Source organism: Carya illinoinensis, chromosome 13, assembly GCF_018687715.1.
Source record: "Carya illinoinensis cultivar Pawnee chromosome 13, C.illinoinensisPawnee_v1, whole genome shotgun sequence".
Classification (NCBI taxonomy): domain Eukaryota; kingdom Viridiplantae; phylum Streptophyta; class Magnoliopsida; order Fagales; family Juglandaceae; genus Carya; species Carya illinoinensis.
Genome location: NC_056764.1, coordinates 19,990,491 through 20,018,222, shown reverse-complemented (window position 1 = coordinate 20,018,222; position 27,732 = coordinate 19,990,491). Strand labels below are relative to the sequence as shown.

The 27,732-nt window shown below is 35.0% G+C and overlaps 2 protein-coding genes across 2 annotated transcripts; one reads left to right on the top strand and one right to left on the bottom strand.

The window, feature by feature from the left end:
- Window positions 1-6,813: 6,813 nt before the first annotated feature.
- LOC122291014 lies at window positions 6,814-9,026 on the bottom strand. The gene is made up of 3 exons (XM_043098667.1): window positions 8,632-9,026; window positions 7,550-8,548; window positions 6,814-7,381 (listed from the first exon to the last, which is right to left on the bottom strand). Exons 1-3 carry the CDS (start codon window positions 9,024-9,026, stop codon window positions 6,814-6,816), a joined length of 1,962 nt encoding a protein of 653 aa, XP_042954601.1.
- Window positions 9,027-23,841: 14,815 nt separating this feature from the next.
- On the top strand, window positions 23,842-27,149 carry LOC122291842 (ETHYLENE INSENSITIVE 3-like 1 protein). Its single transcript, XM_043099853.1, is given in 3 exon segments — window positions 23,842-24,008; window positions 25,047-26,867; window positions 26,869-27,149. Coding segments are annotated over 2 exon segments (1,866 nt in total). The 5' UTR covers window positions 23,842-24,008; window positions 25,047-25,053; the 3' UTR covers window positions 26,921-27,149.
- The last annotated feature ends 583 nt before the right edge of the window (window positions 27,150-27,732 follow it).

The following is a 27,732-nucleotide window of genomic DNA, read 5'->3' as shown; positions in this document are numbered from 1 at the left end:
ATGTTCCAAACCATCGATTTGGTACATATTGTTCGAGATAAAGCCGTGTAGCTCATAACCATACACTTAGCAAAATGTTTTGCTGTATCTGTTGTCAGCCTGGAAGAGGCAGTGGCAACAATGATTTTGGAACTTGGCTTGCTCGACGGTATGACTTTTCTCTTTTCTACAAGAATATTTAACAGGGATCAACTTGATAATTTCTTAATGGAAGCAATTCTGACAAAATGGACAATATATGTGCTTTGTAATTGTTACTGATCAAAAGAAAAAAAAAAAAAATTATTATAGTAATTGTACTATTTATAAATGGTTTATTATTTACAAATTATTTATTATTTTATTATTATCATTTATTATTTTTTATTAATATTTACAGACCATATGAGATTATTTCAACATCTTTAGAGCATTAGTGGTGGTGGGCTAAATAAATTTAAAATTTAGTTAAAAGTTTAACTAAATTGTACGAAATCAAACTGTAGTCAGCTCAATAAATGAACAGTAATTTTAGTTTTCATCTTACGCATTTCTCAACGTCTCTCTCTCTGTGTCTCTGTGCGATGAAACTCCAAAGCCTTATTTCAGCCCGCAATAACCAAGTATGCTTCTCCTTACAGCTCATTCATAGTCTCAATTCAAATTACAAGTTCCCAATCATTCGAAAACTCTGATTTTTTATTTATTTATTTTTTCTTGTATGAAGCTTTTGAATTTCAATTTTATTTTTCAAACGGGTTGGAGAGACTGGAATCTAACGTTAATTCGGCCATGTTTCAACATTCCAATAATTTTTCTCTAGAGATGTTTGCAGCCTGTTGAAGTATATATAAAAAGAAAATAATGCTTGATGATCTCTCTGCCTTAATGACTGGCCTATATACCAGCAAAGTCCTTGAAGATTATCTGAATATCTATATATATATATATATCAAAATCAATATTTTAATAAAATAGTGATAGATTTGTTGAGTTTATTATTTAGTGTTGTGAAAAGTGATTATCTAAAATTTATAAAAATGAATTTTTTAGTTAAATTTTAGCTAAAGTTTGTTGAGGTCACCACTAGTGTTCTAAACGAGTATCTATTTTTATGCAACAAGCGATTGAATTTGATTATTGATTAGGCTCTAGTTCAAAAATACCTCCCCCAGAGCATTCTCATTGAATTGGCTAAATGTAAATACAAATTTTAGCTAATACCACAAGTTTGCAATTGCCTATTCCATTCGAATATAAATCATATATTGGATTATCTATTTATTCTCTGTATAATAATAAGATATTATTAATTTAATAATTTTTTTTATTTAATTTATTTTTATCACATTTTATATTTCTACCAATTAAATGTTAGTAATAATTATATTCTAATTAAATTAACTAATTAATTTATTTTTTTCATATTTTATATGTAATAATAATAAATCGAACCAAATTTGTTAATTACAAAAAGTATCTACATATTTGGTGAGAGGAAGGAGAAATGAATATTATAGTATTGGCTAAGTTACTGTACATCCACGTATTTAGTGGGTACAGTTATATCTCCCGAGAGCTGTAGTACGAATACCCATCGAAGAAGGCAATTTTTTTTTTTATAAATTTTTTTATTTAAACTTTTTATATTCTTAAATATTTTTTTTTAAAAAAAATTCATAATATCACTAAAATACAATTCCTTAATCACTAATTTATTGAGCTGACTACAGTTACTCACTTAATGTATTTCTACTAATTAATATCAACTAATCTGTCCATGCTTTTTATCCTTGAATGTCAGCTGAACATCAAACTTATTTGAAAATATGGAAGGTGATTGGGTGAGTTATCAACAACTCAGTTAGTAATAAATATATACTAGTATATAAATATGAGCAGTATATAATGCAAAACAACACATATTATCAAATTTTTAGAGCAAACTTTAGAAAACATTTATTTATAATAATAAAACATATAAAATTCTTTTGCATAAACATAATTGAACAATTTCATAATAGAACGTATTCTGTGTTTAACCCTCGTGGTAAGGTTGTGCAAACTCCAATGGATACACCAGAAATATCACTTAGAAAATCACTTTTATTTTCAAAGTGAATACACCAAAAATAGAAATGTTGGTACCAACATTGTAATAGAGACCATAGTTTTACACCCATAGTAAGGTTGGGATGGAAGCAAGATTCCCAATGAGTATGATTAGGCATACCAATTTAAAAAGAGTAATACTAAGTACAAGTTTCAATTAGATAAATTTTATATAAATTCTTTATAAAAAAAAAAGTAAGCTTTACTAATAAATAATAATTTGGTAGAGTCAAATTTTTTTTTAAAATAACTTATATATAACCTACCTATTTAAAATTTTTACAAATCGTTTCTCATTTTAAAAAGCGTTGCTTTTAACATACAGATTATAAGATGAAATCACCAAATACAATGCATCTTTTGTTGATTCCCAACGTAAATAAATGTTTCTATCACTTCACAGAAGATATTTAGTAAAGTAGAATCCACAAGCACTGAGCAGCCCTCAAATTCCGATGAATACTATTATTTCTAGAAGATGAAGGGATATTTGACTAAATGTCGAAAGGGAATAAATCCTTTCGTATCACTCACTAACTTATTATTGACCCAAAACATTTATCCTTTCCATTTCCATCAAAATCAAACTAATACAGTGTATATATATATATATAATTTATTTTGTTTTATTATTAAAAAAATAGAATTTATTATTAAAAAATTAATCTTTTTATATAAATTTTATATTTGTTTATTTTTTAAAACGGAGTATTTATTTTTACTGAGAATATTTCGAAAATCTATTTTCAAATCTCAAAGCATCATCAGATGACAGCTTTATCTCTATTAAAAAGAAAGTTGAGAGTTCCTGATTTAACGATTCAACCGAAAGGTTCCACGAGAGAGTTATTGATGCTTTAAATGAGATTTTTCTTTTGGAATATTGAATATCGTGACTTTCGCACGAGTGATGTCCTTTATGAGAAAAATTATTTATATAATTATATGGTGTGCAACTTCAAAGTAAATAAATATAGAGTTTATATAAAAAAATATCATTTTAAATGACGAATTCTACAATTTTTTTAACTATTATCTTTGTACCCATATTTATATCCACATCTGCTATTGCTACATTAATCTGACTATAAAATACAAAAATAGAAGAAGATAAAGACATGAAGATGGAAATGCTTTCGACTATCATGAGAGTTGTCATTCCTAAACTCAAAAGTTGGGGTGAATAGAAACCACCATAACTAACTAGAATCGATCGAAACCAGTAGAGAACTGATCGACTGGTGGCCCAAAATATTAGAAACCATGTCGGTTGGTTCAGTTCTGGCTGGACTGACTGATATAATATATAATTATTTTAACTTGAGTTAAACGGTGTCACTTTATAACTAAGTTTTAGGAAGAAAATAATAAGAAATGATGTCGTTTCGTTTAATGTACCAAATAACATCGTTTTAATTTAGCCCAGAAGATACTACCCATCCCCCCTCCCCTCTTCTTCATCTCTCTCACCTTGTCTCTCTGGGTCTGTCTCCTCTCTCACATCGATCTTCTCCCTCTGTTAATCCCTCTCTCTCTCTCTCTCTCTCTCTCTCTCTCTCTCTCTCTCTCTCACACCGCAATCACATGCCGCTCTCCCTTCGCTAGCATCTGTTCGGTCCGGCTGTTCCATCTCTCATTCATCTCTAGACTTGTTGTTTTCATGCCACCCATCTCTCTCTCATCTCTTCGAGCTCTCTCACTCTATTCTCTCCTCTATTCAGTCCCTTCCATTGGTCATCACATTGTCTTGAAACTGTCTCTTTCTTGTTTGAAATCAATTTCCCGGCAGTTTAACTTGGTATTTGATGTTTGATCTATAATTTTCATGTTATTTGATATTTAACTTTTTTATCTGTGTATGTATAGGCATTTTAGAATTTTTAGAGAAAATGTTCCGAATCGTGAACACTCGAGAGCTATTTCCCACTGTGAGTGATCTACATGCTTGGTTTAATATATTTTTTTGCATGAAAAAATTTAAAAATAATATTATTGTGAATATGTTGTAATTGTGTTGTGATGTAAATTGTGGAAAGATGACTGAACTAAAATCTAGACTTTAGAGTTTTAGACTTATGATATTTGTCATGTTGCAAACTAACTATTGTGTAATAATTATAAATGCCTTCTATTTTGCATAAAAAAATTAAAAATTATATTATTGTTCATTGAATATGTTTTTGTGATTTTATCGTGTAGTTTTTTTTTTTTTTTTTTTTTTCCAGAAGAGTCAGAGCCACCTGTTCACGAGCGACTCTTTCCCACTTTTATTCATAAACCCTCACTTATAGCGGAGGAAAACTTTGATTACAAACTAGCAAACCCCACCTAAATCCAAAGCAACATACAAAACAAGAGACCAGAGAGACCTAAACTCTAATGCTGAGAGGCCAATTTTATCAATCCAGATAATACCCTTGGCATGGCGGGGGAGAAACCCCCCCTTCTCATATCTACAAGAAAAACTTACTTCACCTTGCCGAGCCAAAAAATCCGCAACCTGATTCGCTTCCTGGTATTGATGTCGAAGAATGAATTGAACCCCTTGAAGTTCTTTAATTGTCTCCTTCCAAAAATCCCAAAGATACCACACTGTACAATTCTTTGAAAGAATCCAGTCAACTATTATTTTTGAATCACACTCGATTTTCAGATTAAAATAACTTAGCCCTTTACATAAAACTACTCCCGCATGAAGAGCCCGAAATTCGGCCTCATTATTCGTCCCTTGCCCAAAAAAAACTGAAAAAGCCCCTTTAATAGTACTTGTAGCATCCCTGATCACACCTCCTCTCCCACAAGATCCCAGATTTTCCCTACAACTCCCATCCACATTCAACTTTATAACACCATTAGATGGCTTTTGCCATACAACCAGCCGTGTCATACGGTGTTAGCACCGAACCTGTGGGATATCAAGAGTAGCTAACAACCTTGAGTCACTCTGCGAGATTGACTCTTCCTTTGCATGTTCCATCATCAACTACTTGAGCCAAAACTTCATGGAAAGCCATAGACTATCCACCGAGCAAGCCACTCCTTCCATACGCACTTTGCACGTATGGTGCCATAAACACCAGGTAATAATAGATGGTAACAGCCCAATCAAAATACCTCTTGAAGAAGACTTCCTGGCCAACGAAACCATTGTAGAACACGTCCCCACCAGGTCCCGGCATGCATAAGTAAGTGATAGTCCCATCGCCATGGCTGCTCTCTCCCAGATTTGCGATGTGATATCGCTGAAGCCCAGAACATGGTCAAGAGTCTCTACGTTCTTGGTATTACAATAGTCACATCTAGAGGCCAGATTCACACCGCAGCTCTGTACTCTGGAATCCATCGAGAAACAGTGAAACGAGGCTTTCCACATGCACAGTGAAATTTTTCTCGGTAAGATCTTATGCCATATCCACTCCATTCCTGGGATACTATCATGTTTGACACGGACCACCTCCCATGCACTAGCTGAAGTAAAAATCCCATTCGATGTTGGCTTCCAAATGAGGCAATCAATCCCTTACTTCCCTGCCGAAACAGAGAGAAAAATTTCCCCCATAATTTCATTACCCACCAGCTCTTCTAACGATTCAAAATTCCAACAATAATTAGTCCATCACTCTTTAATTTGAAGCAAAGGATTAACAATAGTGGAAGCACGTAAACATAATGGCCTAGAATCAAGCCATTTATCAAACCAAAATGACTTCTTTCCTTCTCGAATGTGCCACTGAGTATTATCACAAACATTCGGCAAAACTCTCATAATCGATTTCCAAAATCGAGAACAAACTAGTGTATTTTTTGCTAATATCAGATGCCCACTCTTCACGTACTTAGCCTTGAAGAACCGAGTCCATAGATTATCCAGTGTCAACAAACGCCATGTGAATTTCATATGAAGTGAACGTTGCACATCCACAAACTTGTGGAGACCTTCAACCCCCTACCCATTCGGCGCACACATCTTGTGCCAAGGGTACCATTTCCTCTTTGCTTTACCATTACTCTCTCCCCAGAAGAAAGTTGATAGAATGAAGTTAATTCTTTTCAGAGACACCACTGGAACACTTAGAACAGCTAACAAATGAGTGGCCATACAAGAGAGAACATGTTTCAACAAGATTAATCGACCTCTTTGGGACAACAACCTTACTTTCCAGTCCGCCACTTTATCTTGAATTTTATTAACCAATGGCTCAATCGATCGAGATGTTAGCCGCCCGGTAACTAAAGGTACACCAAGGTAAGTAACGGAAAAGACCCTTCCACAAATCTTGAAATTCTCAACAATTCACGCCTTCGAGCTAAGTTGATCTGTTTGGAGAAATAAATAGCCGATTTCTCCGTACCGATTGATTGTCCCGACTAGCTCTCATACTGCTCTACGGTCCTCAATAGCATTCGAAACGACCTGAGATCACCATTAGTGAATACCAACAAATCGTCGGCATAGAGTAAATACGATACCAAGGGAGCACCTCTAGGATGATGAAACTTGCCAATTCTTCCTTCCTCAAATTTAGTCACCAGTAGTTGAGACAAAATTTCCTCCATAATAATAAAGAGATACGGCAAAAGTGGATCACCTTGCCTCAAACCTTTAGATGGTTTGAAATAGCCTTTATAGGTTCCATTAAGCATAATAGAAAAGCAAGGAGATTTAACACACTCCACAACCAACTGGTAGACTTTGTCATTGAAACCAAAGCTACTCAAGTCCTACAAAAGAAAATCCCAGTGAACTCTATCATTTTCCTTGGTCATATTGACATTCAACAGCATATTGCCACCTTGGGTCTTTTTGTGCAATGACTGGACCATCTCTTGAACGAGCGTAATATTTTCAAAAATACTCCTCCCAGAAATAAAAACTCTTTGTTCTTGTAAAATTATCTTTGGGAGGAGACTCGTCAACCTGTTAACCAAAATCTTCAAAAATTTTTTATAAGCCACAAAGCAAAGGCTTATAGGCCTAAATGTATCGAAACTCTTTGGATCCGGAACTTTTGGGATGAGCACTATATAAGATGACGAGTAAAACCTTAGTAACGAGGCACCACTGAAAAAATCACGCGCTGCTTCGATCACGTCCTCCTTCACAATCTCCCAACAAAACATGTAAAAACTCGAACCGAAACCATCAGGACCAGGAAAACTATGCTTCGGAATGGAGAACACCGCTGCTTTAACTTCATTTTCTGCCGGGCTTGCACATAGCAAAGTATTTTCCTCAGCCGAAATCACAGGATCTACAAGTGCCGAAAGGTCTGCAGGATGTACATTTGGGCTTGAGGACAAAAAAGTCTGTAAAAATTATGTAGCCCTGTTGTGAATTGCTTCTGGCATTGATAGCACCATTCCGTCTGCCAACTTCATGTACGAGACCATAGACTGCTTCCTATGTTGGTTCATAGACTCATGAAAGAAACTGAAATTTTAGTCTCCTTCTTTTAACCATTTCCTCTTTGCCTTTTGAGCCAATCTCATTTCTTCCCTTGCGTCCCATTCGGCAAGCTCCTGTTTAGCCAGCAAAAACTCTTCTTCAACAATTGGATTGTTTTTATCCTGAAGCTGGAGCTCAAGGAACTCCACCTTCTCCTCAAGAGTCTTAATCAATAAATCCACCCGGCCAAAAGTATTTTGGTTCCACTGTTTTAAGGTTACCTTCACTTTCTTCAGTTTGGCAGCTAGTTTATACAAACCACTACCACCGACTGCTGGTTCTGCCCATGCTTCCTCCACACACTTAAAGAATGATTCATGTGAGCACCACATATTTTGGAAGCGAAAAGGAGAAGGACCATACTGTAATCTCGGTGGGCATACGTGAACCACCATGGGACAATGATTGGATGGCTCCCTCATCAGATATTCCATATAAACCGAGCCAAATAAATTAGAGAAAGCAACATTCATCACCGGTAGGTCTAAACGGGCCCAACTGCGGGATCGACCATTGTGGTCATTACACCATGACATACTCCTACCATGAACTCTCATCTCTACAAGCCCACAATTATCCAAGCTTTCATTAAACTCCACCATTGTTGACACGGGACGTGGGTTTCCCCCAATACGTTCTGAATCCGAGCATATGACATTAAAGTCCCCTACCACCAACCACGGATCATCAACTATACTGATACTATCAAGCTCCCCCGATAAGCCGCGACATTCTAACATAGTACACTTAGCATAAACAAAGGTCACGAAAACTTGATTAGTCCCCAAATGAAACCAACCCGACAGGGATTGATTAGTCATATTGAGCACCTCAAACCCATATTCCTCCTTCCAAAAAAGCCATGCTTTACCACCTGAATATTCATTACAGCAAAACTTTGAGAACTCCAAAAAACTAGCCAGCCGTGGCATTTTAGATTCCTCATGAAAAGGTTCCAAAATCGCCACTACCGATACTCGATGCTTTTTAACTAAACTCTTAAGTCTCTTCCTAGACCGACCCAAACCGCAAATATTCCATACTAAAATCGTATCAATCATAAATTAAGCTTAGAGGATTGGGTAGCCACCCACTGCGAATGCCTTACACAATGTGTCAACTGCTCTATTCGTTTGGTTTTATACTCAGGAGGCTCTTGGTCAGAATCATATGCCTTTTCCATCCGCACATCCAGCCCCCTACCTCCCATCTCACCATCCGAACTATACGCCAAACCACCAGCACTAGCAAGATGACTTTGAACCTGCCCACCACGGCTTTCCATTTCCAACACCTCTGACACTACATCACATTGCCCGATTATAGCAGCTCCTACTCCAGGATTCCCAGTCACTAAAAGTTCAGAGTCTTCAGACTCCAAGAGAGTAGGATTCTTCACCAAACTAGCAACATTGGTTTCAAGTGTCACATGAACATTTTCACTGGGCACCAGAGTTCTAGACTGTATAGGAACCTCCTTCAACAACATGACCTCACTCACATGCAATGACGAATCAGCTTCACATTCAATTTCTCACAGCTCTCAATATCATCCAGTTTAGTCCCCGATGCCATTACCTGAGATGCCATCCCCTCCTTCCTATGTAACCTGTCAACTTTTATTGCACCCAACAAGGAACCCTCCCCAATAGTCACCCCATCCACGGGCACAGCCTGGAGGGACGTTGAGACGTCCCTAGCATTCACATCTTCCGTCAACTCTTTCTCCACTTGTTTGCTCTTGTCCTGGCACGTTCGCTTGACCTGAGGCTTTCGACTGACCTTCTCCCCTTTCGGCTTTCTCACATTAGCCCTGCAAACCACCGAAGTGTGACCCTGGTGGAAACATTTAGAACAATAATACCCATGCCTCTCATACTTGACGGTCTGCCATATTTTTTTCATAGTCGATAAAACAATGGGAAAGCCTTGCACTGGTTCCTCTGAAAAATCCACCTCTACACACAGCCTAGCCCCGGATGCTCTGGTTTTATTGAGGGTGGCATTATCCGTTCCCAGGTAGCATCCAAACCTTGTTGCCAATATTTGTAAACAATTAGGGCGGTACAAATGAAGAGGCAACCCCGGCAGAAACACCCATTGAGGCGCAAGTGGGGATTCGTGTGCCAGATCAAAGTACTTGGTCCAACGGAATAAGCGAAAAGCAACATCCCCCATAGTACGTCCTTCATGAGCCCAACCATGCAAAAAGTCACGGTCACTCCTCATCTATACTAGAACATGCAAGGCATCCATAAAAATGACCGTGGGGGCATCTTTCAGTCCCCATGATTTGGCAATATGAGAACGTCCAGTCTTAATGGACGACCTAGTATGAGAAAACTTGAGGACCAGAGCAAACTTGAAATCATCCGCCGCTTTCGACATCTCCACCTTGGAAAAAACAAAGCCTTGTTCACCATCAATCTCCACCGGATACCTTATTGGAAGCCGGAAAGATGACTGCGCTGAAGAAGAAACTGCCTGAACAAAAGATTTTGCACCGTGCGCCACAATAGCCCCCGCCGTAGAGGAATCTAACGGAGGGGGTAGGGCGGCCTCCATGGCCAAACCCTAGCACAATAGATGTAAAAATTTAAATTTGGCAAATCCTTTATCATGTAGTTGTTTTGATGTAAATTGTGGAAAGATTAGTGAACTAAAATCTAGATTTTAGAGTCTTGTCATGTTTGCCATGTTGTAAGGTACAAACAAGCTAATGTGTAATTGTGGTATGTGTTTTTCTGTTTTGTTTGTTATTTGCTTTTTCTGTTTGTAATTATTTTTGTATTTCACATGTTAGATAGATTCTTTGTCAACTCTAATTGATGTTGACTCAAACCATTAACTTGGATGATGATTTAAGAGATATCCAAAGATTAGGACCCCTAGTGTGCCTACTGGTAATACTTTTCACTTCTACGAAATAGAAGGGGAATGATTCATTAGTTGTTTGGGGCCAACTTATGAAGGTGGATGGTTGTTATGTGAATGAGTCTAAGGCTAAGTGTAACTATTGTGGCAAGATGTGTGTTTATCACTCAAAGATAAATAAAATTCAACCATACAAAACCATTTGCCTTTATATCCCAAAAATCCTCATAGATATAGGCTTTTGGATAGGTACAAAAATATATTGTCAGGTGAGGTAACACCCAAGGAGGGGGTTGAAGATAGCATTGGCGGTATGATGAGGACTCTTGTAATCCAAAATTATAATAAAAAGGTTGTGAGGTTGGCGATGCAAAGTTCGTAATTACAGATGAGTTGTCATTTGGAATTGCTGAAGGGCAAGGCTTTAAGAAGCTGTCTCCGTCTTTTGAACTTGGGTGTGCCATGTTGTGGCACGATTGCAAGAGATTGTATGAAGTTTTTTGTATTAAAAAAAAGAAAATTCAAAAAGTTGTTTAAAGATGGTGGCATGAGGATTTCATTGACTACCGATACATGGAAATTGATACAAAATCTTAATTATATATGTTTAACCGTATATTTCATTGATTGGGTTTGGAAATTACACAAAAAATCATTAATTTTTGTTTAAATCATAATCATCGAGGGGAGACTATTGGGAGGTATGTTGAATCGTGCCTAATTGATTGGGGCATTGAGAGAATATTTGCTGTAATTGTTGATTATGCGAGCTCAAATGATTTTTTAATTTCATATTTGAGATAGTTTTTTATAGAGAATGTGTTGGGGGAAAGTATATACACATGATATGTTGTGGTCATATTTTGAAATTTATTGTGAAGAGGGAGGAAATGTAATGACGCCATTACAATATTTAGAAATGCGGTTAGATATGTGCACTCCTCCCTTGCAAGATTATATAAGTTTAATAGATGTGCAGAAAAAGAGAAAATTCATTGTAAGCAAATATTGTCTCTTGACATACTAATTGGAGTATGATTCTCCTCCAACCGTTTTCTCTCTCGTTGTCTTCCTGAAGGAGATTAGGATGTGAACGAATTAGGTGGAGTGAGGTCTGTTTCCTCATGTCGATGGGGTTCAAGGAGTGTATTTGTTTACTAGTGGCAAGTAGAAGAAGTTTTTCCATGGAGGACCTAGAGCATAACTGGGAGAGATTGAAGTTGGACGACGAAGAGAGTGAGCTGATCGAAATACTCGTGAATGATACCGAAGACCTTAAGAAGCTAGGGGAGCAGAGTTTGTTGGGGAAGATCTTTGCTGAATGAAGGATCGGGAATGAAGTCATCCGTTCGACTATGGAGAAGATTTGGAAGGTTAGTCCTCCTATGACCTTTTGAGAGCTTGGATCTAATTGTTTTGTCATTACTTTTACCAATCAGAGAGATAGGGTAAAGGTCTTGAGGGGATGCCCATGGTTATTTGATAAACATCTATTTGCTTTAATGCCTTATGCGGGGAAGACTCAGATCCAGTCTATGGATTTCTTCAACTAGAGCTTTTGGGTCCAAATGTTTAATTTACCTCTTGATTGTATGAACCGCAGTATGGGAGAAAGGTTAGGGGGATCTATCGGGAAGGTGTTAGAAGCTGAAGTACAGGAGGGGGATGGAGCTTGGGGTAAATTTCTAAGGGTTAAGATAGACTTGGATATCAGGAGAAATCTAGTTATAGGGAGGACAATTTCTCAGATACGGGAGAAGATGTGGATTCCCTTTCAGTATGAGAAATTACCTAGAATTTGTCTAAAGTGTGGATGTGTAGTGCACGGGGCAAAGGGGTGTTTGAATGATGAAAAGGTGTCAGGGTAGTATGGGCCTTGGTTGAGAGCAAAAACAACAGGGAAAAATCAAATAGTAATGAGGGATGGAAGGGGGGGGGGGAGGGGGGAAGAAGAAGGGGAGAGTGTTATGCCAGGTAGGAGTGAAGAGAAAGAGGGGACTCAAAATGTAGGGCTTAAGGAGTTTTAGGGTTTAATAGAGAGGGAGTCAAAAGTATGATGTAAATGGATGTTTATGGGAGAAGCAGGAGGAAATTGAAGATGCATTTTATATCCACTACCAGAATGTGTATTAGTCTTCTTTCCCATTGAAGGGGACTATGGATTCTTGTCTTTGTGCCATGGATAAAAGGGTAACTCCTGAGATGAATCTTGATTTAATGAAAGAGCTTACTAAAGAAGAGGTGGAGAATGCAGTTAAACAGATTGAACCTTTGAAATCTCCAGGTCCAGATGGGTTTGGGACCTCTTTTTATCAAAACTACTGGAATATAGTGGGGGGAGAGGTGACAAATGCATTTTTCCGTTGCTCAAGAGGAAATGGTAGTTTGAGTTCCTTTAATTAGACCAATGTGGTGCTTATTCTGAAAGTGAAGGAACCAAAAAGTGTTGGAGATTTTAGACCCATTAGTTTTTGCAATGTTTTTTACAAAATCATAGCAAAGACTCTAGCCAACAGATTAAAGGGAGTACTTCATGTCATTTTAGTGAATCTGAGTGCTTTTGTTTCGGGGAGACTCATCACAGATAATATTATTGCTGACTATGAGATATTTTATTCAATGAAAACTAAACAAAGAGGAAATATGGGGAGTATGGCCTTAAAACTTGATATCTCGAAAGCATATGATAGAGTTGAATGAGGGTTTCTAAGGGAGGTGATGATAAAAATGGGGTTTGATGAAAGATAGGTGGGCCTTATTATACAATGTGTGCAAACTATCACTTATTCTATTGTGTTAAATGGTAAATCTGGAAACTCTTTTGTACCATTGAGAGGCTTAAGGCAGGGAGATCCACTATCTCCATACATTTTCCTTCTATGTGTAGAGGGTTTAAGTACCCTTATCAATCAGGCTTAAAGTAGGCGGGCTTTGAAGGGTGTTGCAGTAGCTAAAGGTGGTTTAAGAGTAACTCACCTATTATTTGCAGATGACTGTTTAGTATTTGGACAAGCTTCTTGGCAGGAATGGCTTTAGATCAAGGATTTGTTGCAGATTTATGAGAAAGCTTTAGGGCAATGCTTAAACAGGCAGAAAACCTCTCTATTTTTCAGCTCAAACACAAAAGAAGATATAAGGAGAAGGATTAGGGAAGATGTGGGGGTGGGGATCCAAACAAATTGTGAAAAGTACCTGGGATTACCTGTGATGGTGGGAAAATCACAGTATAACACCTTCAGAGGTATAAAAGATAGGGTGTAGAACAAACTAATTAATTAGAAGAACCATTTCCTCTCACCTTCGGATAAGGAAATTTTGTTGAAAGCTGTCATCCAAGCTGTGCCAACCTACCATATGAATGTTTTCAGACTTCTAGTGAGATTGTGCAAGGAAATAGCAGCTTTAATGGCTAAATTTTGGTGGAGTTTCTAACAGAACGATAGGAGGATTCATTGGAGGAGCTGGGCTAAGTTGGGAATGGCAAAATCTGAAGGGGGTTTGGGTTTTAGGGAACTGAACAGTTTTAATACTGCCCTCTTAGCCAAGCAGTGTTGTAGGGTTCTGACTATGCCAAATTCAGTGGCTGCCCGTGTGCTTAAAGATAAGTATTTTAAACATAGAGACTTGTTGAATGCCAAATTAGGCTATAGGCCTTCAAAAATATGGAGGCGTTTATAGGGTTCCCTTGACTTATTGAAAGAATGGTTAGTTTGGAGGGTGGAAAATGGTGAGCAGATCAACATATGAGGAGATAAGTGGATATCAAGACCATCTCAGTTCTATATCCAATCACCAATAAGAGTTTTGGGGGCAGAGGCAAAGGTTAAAGAGTTGTTTATCAATGGAGGATGGAATGAAAAGCTGATTAGAGATACACTTATGCAAGAGGAAGCTGATTTTGTATGTGGGTTGCCAATTAGTTATGCCAATGCTCCTGACAAGAGAATATGGGTCTATACAAAGGATGGTTTATACAGTGTTTGGAGTGGATACCACTTGGATAGATGCAGTAAATACATAAATGAAGGGAGTTCATCTGAAATAAAATCTGGAAAGGTATGTTGGCAAAAACTATGGAACCTCAATACTCCTGAAGTGGTAAAGATATTTATTTGGAAAGCTATCATGAATTGTCTACCTACCAGGGCAAACTTGTATAAAAGGAAAGTGTTGGATGACCCCCTTTGATGTATTTGTGGGAAGGAAGAGGAAATAATCAGCCATGTATTATGGAGTTGTGGGGCAACTGCTGATGTCTGGGCTGATAATGCAAGCCCAGTCTAGAAATGGCCCATAATGGATGGGAACTTCACAGAGCTATGGATGCTAATGACCAAGAAGCTGGAAAATTCTGAACTGGACTTAGTAGCTACTGTAATGAGGAATATGTGGTGGTAAAGGAACAACTTTGTTTTTGAGGAAAAATTTATAGGGCCTACTTTGTTATATCAACAAGCTCAAGATTGTCTTTCTATTTTTGCAGAGGCAAAAGATGAGAAAGGGAAAGAAAAAAGGGGAGGTAATATTCAAAGGGAAGTAGGGAGGTGGAGGAAATCGGGACAGGGCTAGGTTAAGTTGAATTGGAATGCAAGTCTCAGTTCTGAGCTGAAAAGAATGGGGATGGAGATTGTGGTGACTGGTGAGGGATGAGAATGGGGAGCTGCTATTATCACTATGCAATTCTATAGCAGGCATTTTTAATAATTAATTAAAAAAAATTCACAACATCACTAAAAAACACTTATTTAATCATTAAGTAAAAAAAAAAAAAATCTTTCAGAACACAATTTGGATTCAAAGTATTTCTGAATTCAGGATCCAAAGTATTTCTCTATTGAGTAAGTTACTGTATTTAATGTCTAAATTTATATAAACATGTCTAAATTTCTTAAGAGTGCTCTCAATGAACTTGCTAATTGCTATAGTTTACCAAGAAGCCATAAGCAGGTAGGGTTATGAGGTTCTCCGTCTACTTTCAGCAAATATTAACGAAGAAAAAGAAGCGTTGAATGCTAAAGAACTTCATATTTTCCATAGAGCTATGGCGAGTGATAAGCTAATAATAGCTTCTAGAATGGCTTGATTTGTTTGGATTTCCAATAGGCTCACGTCTGCGATAAGCATCAATACCCTCCCCCTTTACTCTCACTCTAGTTTAAATAGGAGAATACAACGGAAAAATGAAAGAAAAAATAAGGGCCAGGTTGGATGCAACCAAAGTTTACTTTAGCTCTGCACTCAAAAAAGATTAGATATAAAGAGTCAGATTTATCATTAAAAAATTATATATATATATATATATATGTATGTATGTATGTATGTTACTTTAAAGGTTTTATAAACATAAACTCATTTATTCAAATTAAATATAGATATTCCTCTGCAAGAACCTCAACATAATTAATTAACAATTCCATAAAGTCTCAATAAAATATTAACATCCTAATAAATAAAATTAACATAATAATATCCAATCTACTTATTAAAATATTCCAATAAGCATAGTACCCTTAGGTACTCAATCAACTCTCCTCAGCTAATTTGCCCATGCTTCCTATTCTTGAATCTCAGCTAAATCATCAAAATTATTTGAAAATATTGAAAGTAATTAGGTGAATTATCAACAACTCAGTTAGTAATAAATATATATTAATATATAAATATGAGCAATATAGAATGCAAAACAAAACATATTATCAAATTTTCAGAGTGAACTTCAAAAAACGTTTATTTATAGTAATAAAACATATAAAATTCTTTTGCATAAACATAATTGAACAATATCATAATAGAGCGTATTTTGTGTTTAACCCTCGTGGTAGGGTTGTGTAAACTCTAGTGATCAACTGAGTAGAAACAGAATGTAAAATCTTCTCTTTATTATTCTCGGAATCCTGGATGTGCACATAAGAAATATCACTTAGAAAACTATTTTTATTTTCAAAATAAATACACCAGAAATAGAGATATTAGTACCAACATTATAATAGAAACCATAGTCTTACATCTATGGTAAGGTTGGGATAGAAGCAAGATTCCCAACGAGTATGAGTAGGCACAATAATTTTAAAAGAGTAATACTTAGTACAAATTTCAATTAGAAAAATTTTATATAAGTTTTTTATAAAAAAGTAAAAAGTAAGTCTCACTGATAAAAAATAATTTAATAGAGTCAAAATTTTTAAAATAACTTATATATAACTTACCTATTTAAAATTTTTACAAATCGTTTCCCATTTTAAAGAGCATTGCTTTTAACATACAGATTATAAGATGAAATCACCAATGCAATGCATCTTTCGTTGATTCCCAACGTAAATAAATGTTTCTATCACTTCACAGAAGATATTTAGTAAAGTAGAATCCACAAGCACTGAGCAGCTCTCAAATTCCGAAGAATACTATTATTTCTAGAAGATGAAGGGATATTTGACTAAATGTCAAAAGGGAATAAATCCTTTCGCATCACTCGCTAACTTATTATTGTTCCAAAATATTTACCCTTTCCATTTCCATTAAAATCAAACTAATATTAATGTTAGGTATAGTTTTAGAATATATAAATTTTACGTATTTTTTTTAAAATAGAGTAAAATTTATTATTAAAAAATTATTTTTTTTATAAATTTTATATTTATCTATTTAAAAAAAAAATACACGACATTTATATATTTTAAGATTACATGTATTATTTCTTTTATTTTTATTTTTTTTTTAATTTTTGCTGAGAATATTTCGAAAATCTATTTTCAAATCTCAAAGTCATCATCAGATGCTTTATCTTTCTAAAAAAGAAAGTTGAGAGTTCTGACTTAACGATTCAACCGAAAGGTACTAGATTTAAATCTTTCGTCCTAACGTGAGTGTTATTGATGCTTTAAATGAGATTTTTCTTTTCGAAGAGTGAATATCGTGACTTTCGCACGAGTGATGTCCTTTATGAGAAAAATGATTTATATAATTACATGGTGTGCAATTCTTTGTATATTTATTTTTAAAAAGTAAATAAATATAAAATTTATATAAAAAAAATCATTTTTAATGATGATTTCTACAATTTTTCAACTATTATCTTTGTACCCATATTTATACCCACATATGCTATTGTTGCATTAATCTGAATATAAAATACAAAAATAGAAGAAGATAAAGACATGAAGATGGAAATGCTTTCGATTATCATAAGAGTAGTCATTCCTAAACTCAAAAGTTAAGGGTGAATAGGAAGAGCCGTAACCAACTAGAATCGATCGAAACCAATGGAGAACTAATCGACTGGTGACCCAAAACGTTGGAAACCACGTCGGTCAGTTCAGTTTTGGTTGAACTGACTAATATAATATATATTTATTTTAACTTAAGTTAAACGGTGTCGTTTTATAATTAAGTTTTAGGAAGAAAATAATAAGAAATGACGTCGTTTCGTTTAATATACCAAATAACATCGTTTTAGTTTAGCGCAGAAGATACTACCCATCCCCCCTCCCCTCTTCTTCATCTCTCTCACCTTGTCTCTCTGGTTTATCTCCTCTCTCACATCGACCTTCTCCCTTTGTTAATCTCTCTCTCTCTCTCTCTCTCTCTCTCTCTCTCTCTCTCGCCTCAATCACATGCCACTCTCCCTTCGCTAGCATTTGTTCGGTCTAGCTGTTCCATCTCTCATTCATCTCTAGACTTGTTGTTTTCATGCCACCCGTCTCTCTCTCATCTCTTCGAGCTCTCTCACTCTATTCAGTCCCTTCCATTGGTCATCACATCGTCATGAAACTCTCTTTCTTGCTTGAAATCAATTTCTAGGCGGTTTAACTTGGTATTTGATGTTTGATCTATAATTTTCCTGTTATTTGATATTTAACTTGTTTATCTGTATATGTATAGGCATTTTAGAATTTTTAGAGAAAATGGACCGCGAACACCCAAGAGCTATTTCCCACTGTGATTGAGCTACATGCTCGGTTTAATATATTTTTTTGCATGAAAAAATTTAAAAATAATATTATTGTGAATATGTTGTAATTGTGTTGTGATGCAAATTGTGGAAAGATGACTGAAGTAAAATCTAGACTTTAGAGTTTTAGACTTATGATATTTGTCATGTTGCAAACTAACTATTGTATTTTAGAGTCTTGTCATGTTTGCCATGTTGTAAGATGCAAACAAGCTAATGTGTAATTATGGTATGTGGTTTTCTATTTTTTTTGTTATTTGCTTTTTCTGTTTGTAATTATTTTTGTATTTCACATGTTAGATAGATTCTTCATCAACTCTAATTGATGTTGACTCAAACGATCTAACCATTAACTTGGACAATGATTTGAGAGATACCCAAACATCAGGATCCCTAGTGCCCTTACTTGTAATACTTGTTCACTTATACGAAATAGAAGGAGAAGGATTCATTAGTTGTTTGGGACCACCTTACGAAGGTGGATGCTTGTTCAGTGGATGAGAGTTTAAGGCTAAGTGTAACTATTATGGCAAGATGTATGATTATCGCTAAAAAATTGAATAAAAATTCAATCATGCAAAACCATTTGCCTTTATATCCCAAAAATCCTCACAAACATAGGTTTTTGGATAGGTACAAAAAAATATTGTCAGGTGAGATAACACCCAAGGAGGGGGCTAAAGATAAGGAGTGTAGTATGATGAGGACTCTTGTAATCCACAATTATAGTAAAAAGGCTGTGAGGTTGGTGATGAAGAGTTCATAATTACATATGCATTGCCGTTTGGAATTTTTGAAGGGCAAGGCTTTAAGAAGCTATGTTGGTCTTTTGAACCCAATTTAAAGTGCCATTTTGTGGCAAGATTGCAAGAGATTGAATGAAGTTTTTTGCATTAGGAAAAGGAAAATTCAAAAAGTTGTTTAAAGATGGTGGCATGAGGATTTCATTGACTACCAATACATGGACATTGATACAAAATCTTAATTATATATGTCTAACCTTACATTTCATTGATTGGGATTGGAAATTACACAAAAAATCAATAATTTTTGTTTAACTCATAATCATTGAGGGAGACTATTGGGAGGTATGTTGAGTTGTGCTTCATTGATTGGGGCATTGAGAGAATATTTGCTGCAACCATTGATTATGCAAGCTCAAATGATAATTTCATATTTGAGATAGTTTTTGACAGAGAATGTGTTGGGGGGAAAGTATATACACATGAGATGTTGTGCTTATATTTTGAAATTTATTATGAAGAGAGAGGAAATGTAATGATGCCATTATAATGGTTAGAAATGCGATTAAATATGTACACTCCTCCCCTGCAAGATTATATAATAAGTTTAATAGATGTGCAGAAAAAGAGAAAATTCTTTGTAAGCAAATATTATCTTTTGACATACTAACTCAATGGAACTCAGCATGCATGATGTTGGTTGGAGGCGGTTGAGAAGTTTGAGAAGACTTTTCGGTAGAAGGAAAGTGAAGATTATAATTTACTTTCTTACTTTGATGATAAACACATGGGCCCTCTAAAAGCTAAGGAGTGGGGGACGGTGTGAGTATTTTGTAAGGCTTCTGAAAATGTTTTATGATATCATTACAAGATTTTTTGGATCTTTATATATTACGACTAACACTAGTTTTTAGAAAATTTGTTAACTCCAAGAAGAGCTTATTAGGCTGAGTCAGAGTATTAATTATTATTTGATGAGTTTGACCACAAGTATGAGAATGAAATATGATAAATATTAGAGGTCATTAGATAGGTCTAACTTGTTGTTGTTGACTGTAGCTGTGCTTGATCCACGTAACAAGTTTTGCCTTCTTAATTTTTACTTGAAAATAATTCATGATTAAACTCGGGCTGAATAGTTGGTGTTGAGTGTGAGGTAGTTATTTGTAGATTTATATAAGGATTATAATGCTATATTTGGTTCTACCATGACTATCCGAGAACATGAGCTCCTTTTGACATCTACAATCATAGATGATGGTGTTAGTGATGTTAAGACATGATGGTGCATTGAGTGGGATCAAGAATTATCCACCTTGGATCTATTCTTGCCAAAATAGAGGTTGATCATTATTTATCATATGATTGCTAGGCTCGGATGTTATCTTTTGACTTTTTGATTTGGTAGAAATTAATGAGGCTAACGATCTTATACTTGCGATGATTGCATGAGACTTGTTGGTCATGCCTGTTTCCATCGTTGCATTCGACTCAACATTTAATAAAAAAATGAGAGGTCGTGTACTTGATCATTTTCAGAGTTTATTGGCTCTGAAAATCATTGAGACTTTTATTTGTTCTCAAAATTGGTTGAGAGATTTATCGACACTAGTTGATGATTGAGAGTCCATGGATTATGTCGAGAGCTTCTTGGTGGAGGGTAATGCTTTGATATTTATTCAATATTCAATATTCAATATTCATTTGCATTTATAATTTAATTTTAGTATTTTTCATCATCCCAATTCACTAATTTTTGTTGTTTTATTCTTATTTATGTTTGTATATTGAGTTGGGCACATAACCAAACGTTACAACCATTGACGATTGAAAGCTGATGCACCAAGAGTAAAGAATCAAGAATAATTGAAGATTATTTATCTTATGTTTTCTAATTGCATTATAGCTTAGAAAAATTTGTTTATATTTGTAGTGTGTATTAAACATTTAGTGGAGTTGTTTTTATCTTTTTTAGTTATCTAGTATAGTATAACAGTAGTATGTACTTACTATTTTACTATATATTTCTAATTTTTTTTTAACCTAACATTACAAATGACTTTTAAAAATTAAAATGAAACTTAAATATAAAAAATGGTTTTTAAAATACCACTACATCAAATTAGGATTTTAATTGGGTTCCAAAATAGTCAAGAAATAGGTTTTAGAGAAACTACCCAAAAAGTTACCCATAAAGCCCAAAATCAACTCTCCAAACTGGCAAACCAATCGAAACCGGTCTGGTAGGATTAAGAGAAACCTTGGTTTTTAGAAATTTGGAAAACCAGAATACTACTAATCTTGCCTATAAAAATTTTCTTCTTAATAGAAGTGCCAAATGCAAAAGATTCCATAAAATAAATAAAATCAGTCTTTAATAAAATACTTAAATAAAAAAAAATAGAGTATGGAGAAATACTTATTAAAATCAATTAAATCTCCTGTGCTTATCAAGAATAACTTATTAAAATGAAAATCATAAAGCTAAGCATGCCATAAACTGTCTAGGACTTTGCCTCGCTTTCTTGAGCCAAGTCTTTTCCTCTACCTCTATCCTCGTAAAGATCCTCACCTGAAGGTGTTAAAATATAAAAATATGAAAAATGAGTTGAATACTCAATAAGTAATACATTATCATACAGTGAACACAAATATTAATATAGGGCTTCTTGGGAAACATGCATACTCATAGGTAAATAATATGAACTTGAATCTGAAATGTGCATGAAATGTGTTAACCTTGCTTTCATTTGTCATAGTTTGGTACCCACCGTTGAGCCTTGTGAGTTAGAGTTAGTGAATCTTATTAGTAGAATCTTAATTTAGAATTACTGAATCTTAATTTAGGTCGAATAAAAATATTCATATTTCATCTCTAATAATTTCTATTCCTGGGGTTATAGTTTCGGTTTTCAACTCCACGAAACGTGATGTAACAATTAGAAAAATTATTAAGCATCTTTTAAGAAAAAATCTTTCGAATTTTTACTCGAATTTGAGAATGATAAAAAAATATATAAAAAAGGTTATATAATAATATCTATTTAATATCGAGTATTGCCCAAAAATGCTCTTAAAGAACTACTATTTCAATTCCAATATACCCAAATTGATTGATTTGGGTTGGTTGTAATATGTATTGTAAAGTAATTGCAAAACAGTTGTAGGTATATGGTAGTTTTGAATTCCGTTATGTTTTAGTTGGAATTTTTCGTATCAGTATAATATCCGATACATTATATATCTTCATTATGCTTCAACTTTTTAATGTAAAAATTGTGATTTTTTGAGTTAAGATGATATTTTTGTAAATTTCAAATTTAGATGGCATTAATGTAATTTTAAAATCTAAAAATCATTTATATAATTTTTCCTTTTTTTATAATTTTAAATATGTCCACTCATTCTCTCAATTTCTCTTTAAATCTTATTTTTAATAATTTCTCCCTTCTTTTATTGATTTATTTTTGTGTATTTCGACTCAAATTTGTGATTTTTTTAATACTATTTTTAACATGTTGTTACTACTTTTTTTTTTTTGTTTTCAATGTTTTATAAATCTCTCATTCTTCTTTATATATATAACTTATCTTGAAACGGTAAATCAAAATGTATTAGCATCGAAATATTCTGTTTTAATGATTAAATCATATGATCATCGTTACAAAATTTACAACATTGATCGTCACTCAACTTTCAATACATCATATTTTTATAAGAAGATGTGGACACAATTAATCTGAATTTAAGAATTACCTAATAACTATTTTGATTGAAATATGTCAAAAAAAACAATTTTAATAAAATTACATTGAGTTATTTTATTTTCAATATGAGACGTAGATTATACTATCCATATAATTTAAATGATAAAATTTAATTTGTAAAATTCTTAAAATTCTTCTTTTAAGCTATGCAATATTAACTTTTTATTAGATATATTATCTGAGTGTGTAAGTGTCACGTAATTATTTTGATAAAGAGTAAAGTTTATTATTTAAAAATTAATTTTTTCATTTAATCTCGTATTTACTTAATTTTTACAAAAAATTACACGATGATTACTACGACTGTAAATATCATTTTTTATTTTATCCCCACTTCTAATTTTCAATTACAATACTTTCCACGGCGATCTAGACAGCTCCAAGATGGAAGCAGAGGATGTAAGTTGTCTGACATGGTCTAGGGACTACTCCAGTATGGTAGGTTTGGATGGTGAGATAATAATTTTTAATTTTAGATAAAAATTTAAAATATTATTTTTTAGTATTATTATTATTTTAAAATTTGAAAAAGTTGAATTGAGATTTAAAAAAATTAAATAATTTATTACATTTTAAGTAAAAATTTATAGATGAAAATTTTGTATCTTATTTGGAAATGGGTATCGCTTATCCCAATGTCGGGGTGGGATTAACCTGACCCGGTTCATTGATATATTTATCCTTGTCCTCCATTGTTTCAGGTTTTATACCTCACCAAATGGCAAATACCAGACTTCCACGTTACCAAGTAGAAATCACCGCTCCTTTTCCATTTTATTAATGACATATTTGCAGTTATAGTTATATAAATGATGTATAGTGGCTTTAAAAAAAATAAATTAATATAAAATTTAAATAAAATAAATTAATTTTTTAATTATAAATTCTATTTCTTTTAAAATAATTATACGGCTATAACTGTATATAAGTCGGAGACACCTTTATATTGCACAAGTCCACGGGGGTATTCTCTATCTCACTTTCCCTCCCCCTTCCCCTCCCCCCATCCCCCTCTCCTCTCTCTCTCTGTCTCTCTCTCTCTCTCTCTCTGTGAAAGCTGAAAGCCTTCGAAGATTGACTTCTGGAGTTGCTAGGCTTAAAAAGAAAAAGACCCAGATCTCCTGTCTCTAATTTTGCTGGTAAATATTATTGAATTACTTTCATGGTGTGCTTTGTTCTTATTTATTTATTTATTTATTTTTGCCTTATTTCCCACCGATCTGCGAAATTTGGAAGCTGTTTCGGACAATTCTTAATCTGTTTATTTCATAAATCTGTTTTTTAGTTTTGTTTTCTTCCTGTATCTTCTGGATAATCTTCTTTTGGACTGTTTGAGATAACATGCGTTTATTAAGCAAAAAAAAAAAAAAAAATGTTTGAGTTACATGCGTTTTTCTTAGATATCCACTGCTAGAGGCTAGTCTTTTTTTTTTTTTTTTTTTTTTTTTTTTTTTTTTTTTATAATATTCTTATCTCTTGTTTGTTTTGATTCATTTCTCTCTAGGACAAGACAATTTAAACTTTTTTCACCAATTTTGCTGGAAAATTGCTGGGATTTTTTTTTCTCGGTAACCCAGTTTGTCTGTGTGGCACTTTTCTGCAGTCATATGCTGAGATCTGACTTTCCACTGGACGATGGACCTGAATATAAAATTCCCAGTGCTTCTGTAACACCCCCTTTTTTTAATGGGCGTTGAATTATCCTTTCATATATTTTTAAAGGACTCAATTTGTTCAGAACCGTATTGAAAACACGACTCATCTGTTGCTTGTGATTCTTATGGATCTTTTAATTCTTTTCTTAAATATCGATTTGTATTGGCCGAAGATAGTTCATAGAAGATGGTGCAAAATTGTATCTTTATGGATCTTGTATTAAGAGTGCTGAGCGAAAAATCTATAGTTTTGTACAGTTCGCTTTGCTTTTCAATGTTAAAGAGTTCAAGTGAGTTTTATTTTTATGATTAAATATGTTCGTTGAAACCGGAACTTGGCCCGACTCTTACTTTCTTTCGATCTTCTATTTCACCAGACTTAACAGGTGTGAATTGAGTAACATCAGTTTCCAGTACTAAAAAACTAATAGGAGTTAAGGGTTGTTTGACAAGTACAATCTTTTTGATAAATTTCCATCTGGATCCCTGTGAATTGAGGATTTATTTTGGTGTTTTCTTTAGGGAGAGGATGATGATGTTCGAGGATATGGGACTTTGTTCTGATATGGATTTCATATCTGCCCCTGTTGGGGGAGGAGAGGCAGCTGCCCTGCCACCTGAACCAGAAGCAATGATGGATGATGATTATACTGATGAAGAGGTAGATGTAGATGAGCTTGAGAGGAGGATGTGGAGGGACAAAATGCGCCTCAAACGGCTCAAAGAACAGAATAAATGTAAGGAAGGAATAGATATGGCAAAGCAGCGGCAGTCCCAAGAACAGGCAAGGAGGAAGAAGATGTCGAGGGCACAAGATGGAATCTTGAAATACATGCTAAAGATGATGGAAGTTTGTAAAGCTCAAGGCTTTGTTTATGGGATTATTCCTGAGAAGGGAAAGCCTGTGACTGGGGCATCTGACAATCTTCGCGAGTGGTGGAAGGATAAGGTCAGGTTTGATCGTAATGGTCCAGCTGCCATAACGAAGTACCAAGCAGATAATGCAATCCCAGGCAAGAATGATGGCTGTAATTCAATTGGTCCAACCCCTCACACCTTGCAAGAGCTTCAAGACACCACCCTCGGTTCTCTCTTATCAGCACTCATGCAGCATTGTGACCCCCCTCAGAGGCGGTTTCCCTTAGAGAAAGCTGTCCCCCCGCCATGGTGGCCCACTGGTAATGAGGATTGGTGGCCTCAACTTGGTTTGCCAAAGGACCAAGGCCCTCCTCCTTACAAGAAGCCTCATGACTTGAAGAAAGCATGGAAGGTGGGTGTTCTCACAGCTGTTATCAAGCATATATCTCCCGATATTGCCAAGATACGCAAGCTTGTGAGACAGTCTAAGTGCTTGCAGGACAAGATGACAGCTAAGGAAAGTGCCACCTGGCTTGCCATCATCAACCAGGAGGAGACCTTGGCCCGAGAGCTTTACCCTGATTCCTGTCCCCCATTATCTTCTGGTGGTGGGAGTGGATCTCTGGTCATCAATGATTGCAGTGAGTATGATGTTGAAGGGGCTGAGGATGAGCCAAACTTTGATGTTCAGGAGCAAAAGCCTGAGAATCTTCATTTGTCGAGTATGGGGATGGAGAGAATGAGGGATAGGTTGGCAGTTCAACAACCACCTTATCCATTTAAGGGGGAAAGCATCACAAATTTAGATTTCATTCAGAAGAGGAAGGCGTCCAGTGATTTGAACGTGATAATGGAGCAGAAAACATATACATGCGAGTTCCTTCGGTGTCCTTACAGCGAAGTCCGCCTAGGTTTTCATGACAGGACTTCTAGGGACAATCATCAATTGATCTGTCCATATAGAAGTCCTTCAGAGTTTGGAGGATCAAATATTCATGTTAATGAGGTTAAGCCGGTTATCTTCCCTCAATCATTTGTTCAACCCAAGCCAGCTCCTCCATCGGTTAACTCTACCCAGCCTTCCTTCGAGTTATCAGGGCTTGGAGTTCCTGAAGATGGGCAAAAAATGATCAGCGAGCTCATGTCAATCTACGACACCAACATCCAAGGCAACAGGAATTCAATTTCCAATAACAAAGCGCTCGTAGAGAATCAAAATCTTCATCAGCAGAAAAATCAACCTCAACAGGACATCTACTTTCATGGTCAAGGGGTTGTGATGGAAGGAAAATTCTTTGAAGAATCCAACACGCACAGTTGTCATCAAATGTTCTCGAATGAGGAATGTCAATTGGACCGTTTTAAGGTTCCGAATTCTCCCTTTGAGACCAACCATGGTAACAATAATTTCCAGATGATGTTCGGGTCTCCATTTGATTTGGCCGCCTTCGACTATAAAGAGGATCTACAAGGAGTGGCACTGGATACACTGCCAAAACAGCCAGATATTTCTATCTGGTACCAGTGATGGCGTCTAAGAGTTTGTTGCAGGCGGAAACAGTGTTAGTTGAAGAAAGCTTCCTTATCTAAAACTGTTTGTTGCTGTTGTTATATTTGCCTTAAAATGTAACCCTAGAATTTGTAAGATTAGCTGTCCTTTAAGGGCCTAATAAAGAAGTAGATAGGGTCCCATAAACTACTCTGTTGTTAAATTATCTGTATGGCTGTGATATAAATAAGTTAGGTGCATGATTTTTCGTTTTCCTACTTTGTTTGAATCCAATCCCAATCATGATATGAAACCTAGTTGTCTTTTACTGTTTTTGTTGGATGCAATGAATCAGTTGTTTGCTTATATCCTACGATTATGCAGAATAAGGCCAATTTTTGACAGATGCCCAATTGCATAAACATCTTTATCACAAAGTTGTGTGGTGGGGTCTGTTCAAGGATGGCTCCAAATGTTGTCTAGAGTCTGCAGTCAATATAGGCGGCCAGTTGTCAACATTTTTCTCTTATCTTTTTCAAAAGATAAGACTTTCCACTCTCATGGCCCCCATGACCCAGAAAAATTGAAAAAACGTATATATATATATATATATAAAGAAACCATCCCCTAAATCTCCCAAATGTCCAGGCTAATAAATGAATTTTTATTTTTATTTATTTTTTAATTATTTCTTAAACGTTCTTAATCATTAAAAAATTATAAATTTATTAATAATTACTTTTTTAATTATTAAAAAAAAAAGAAAAAAAGAAAAAATATATAAATAAATATATTTAATAGACATCTTTAATAGTAATGCTATCGTTTTCGTTCAACGAAAGAACCAATCCTCTCCACTTA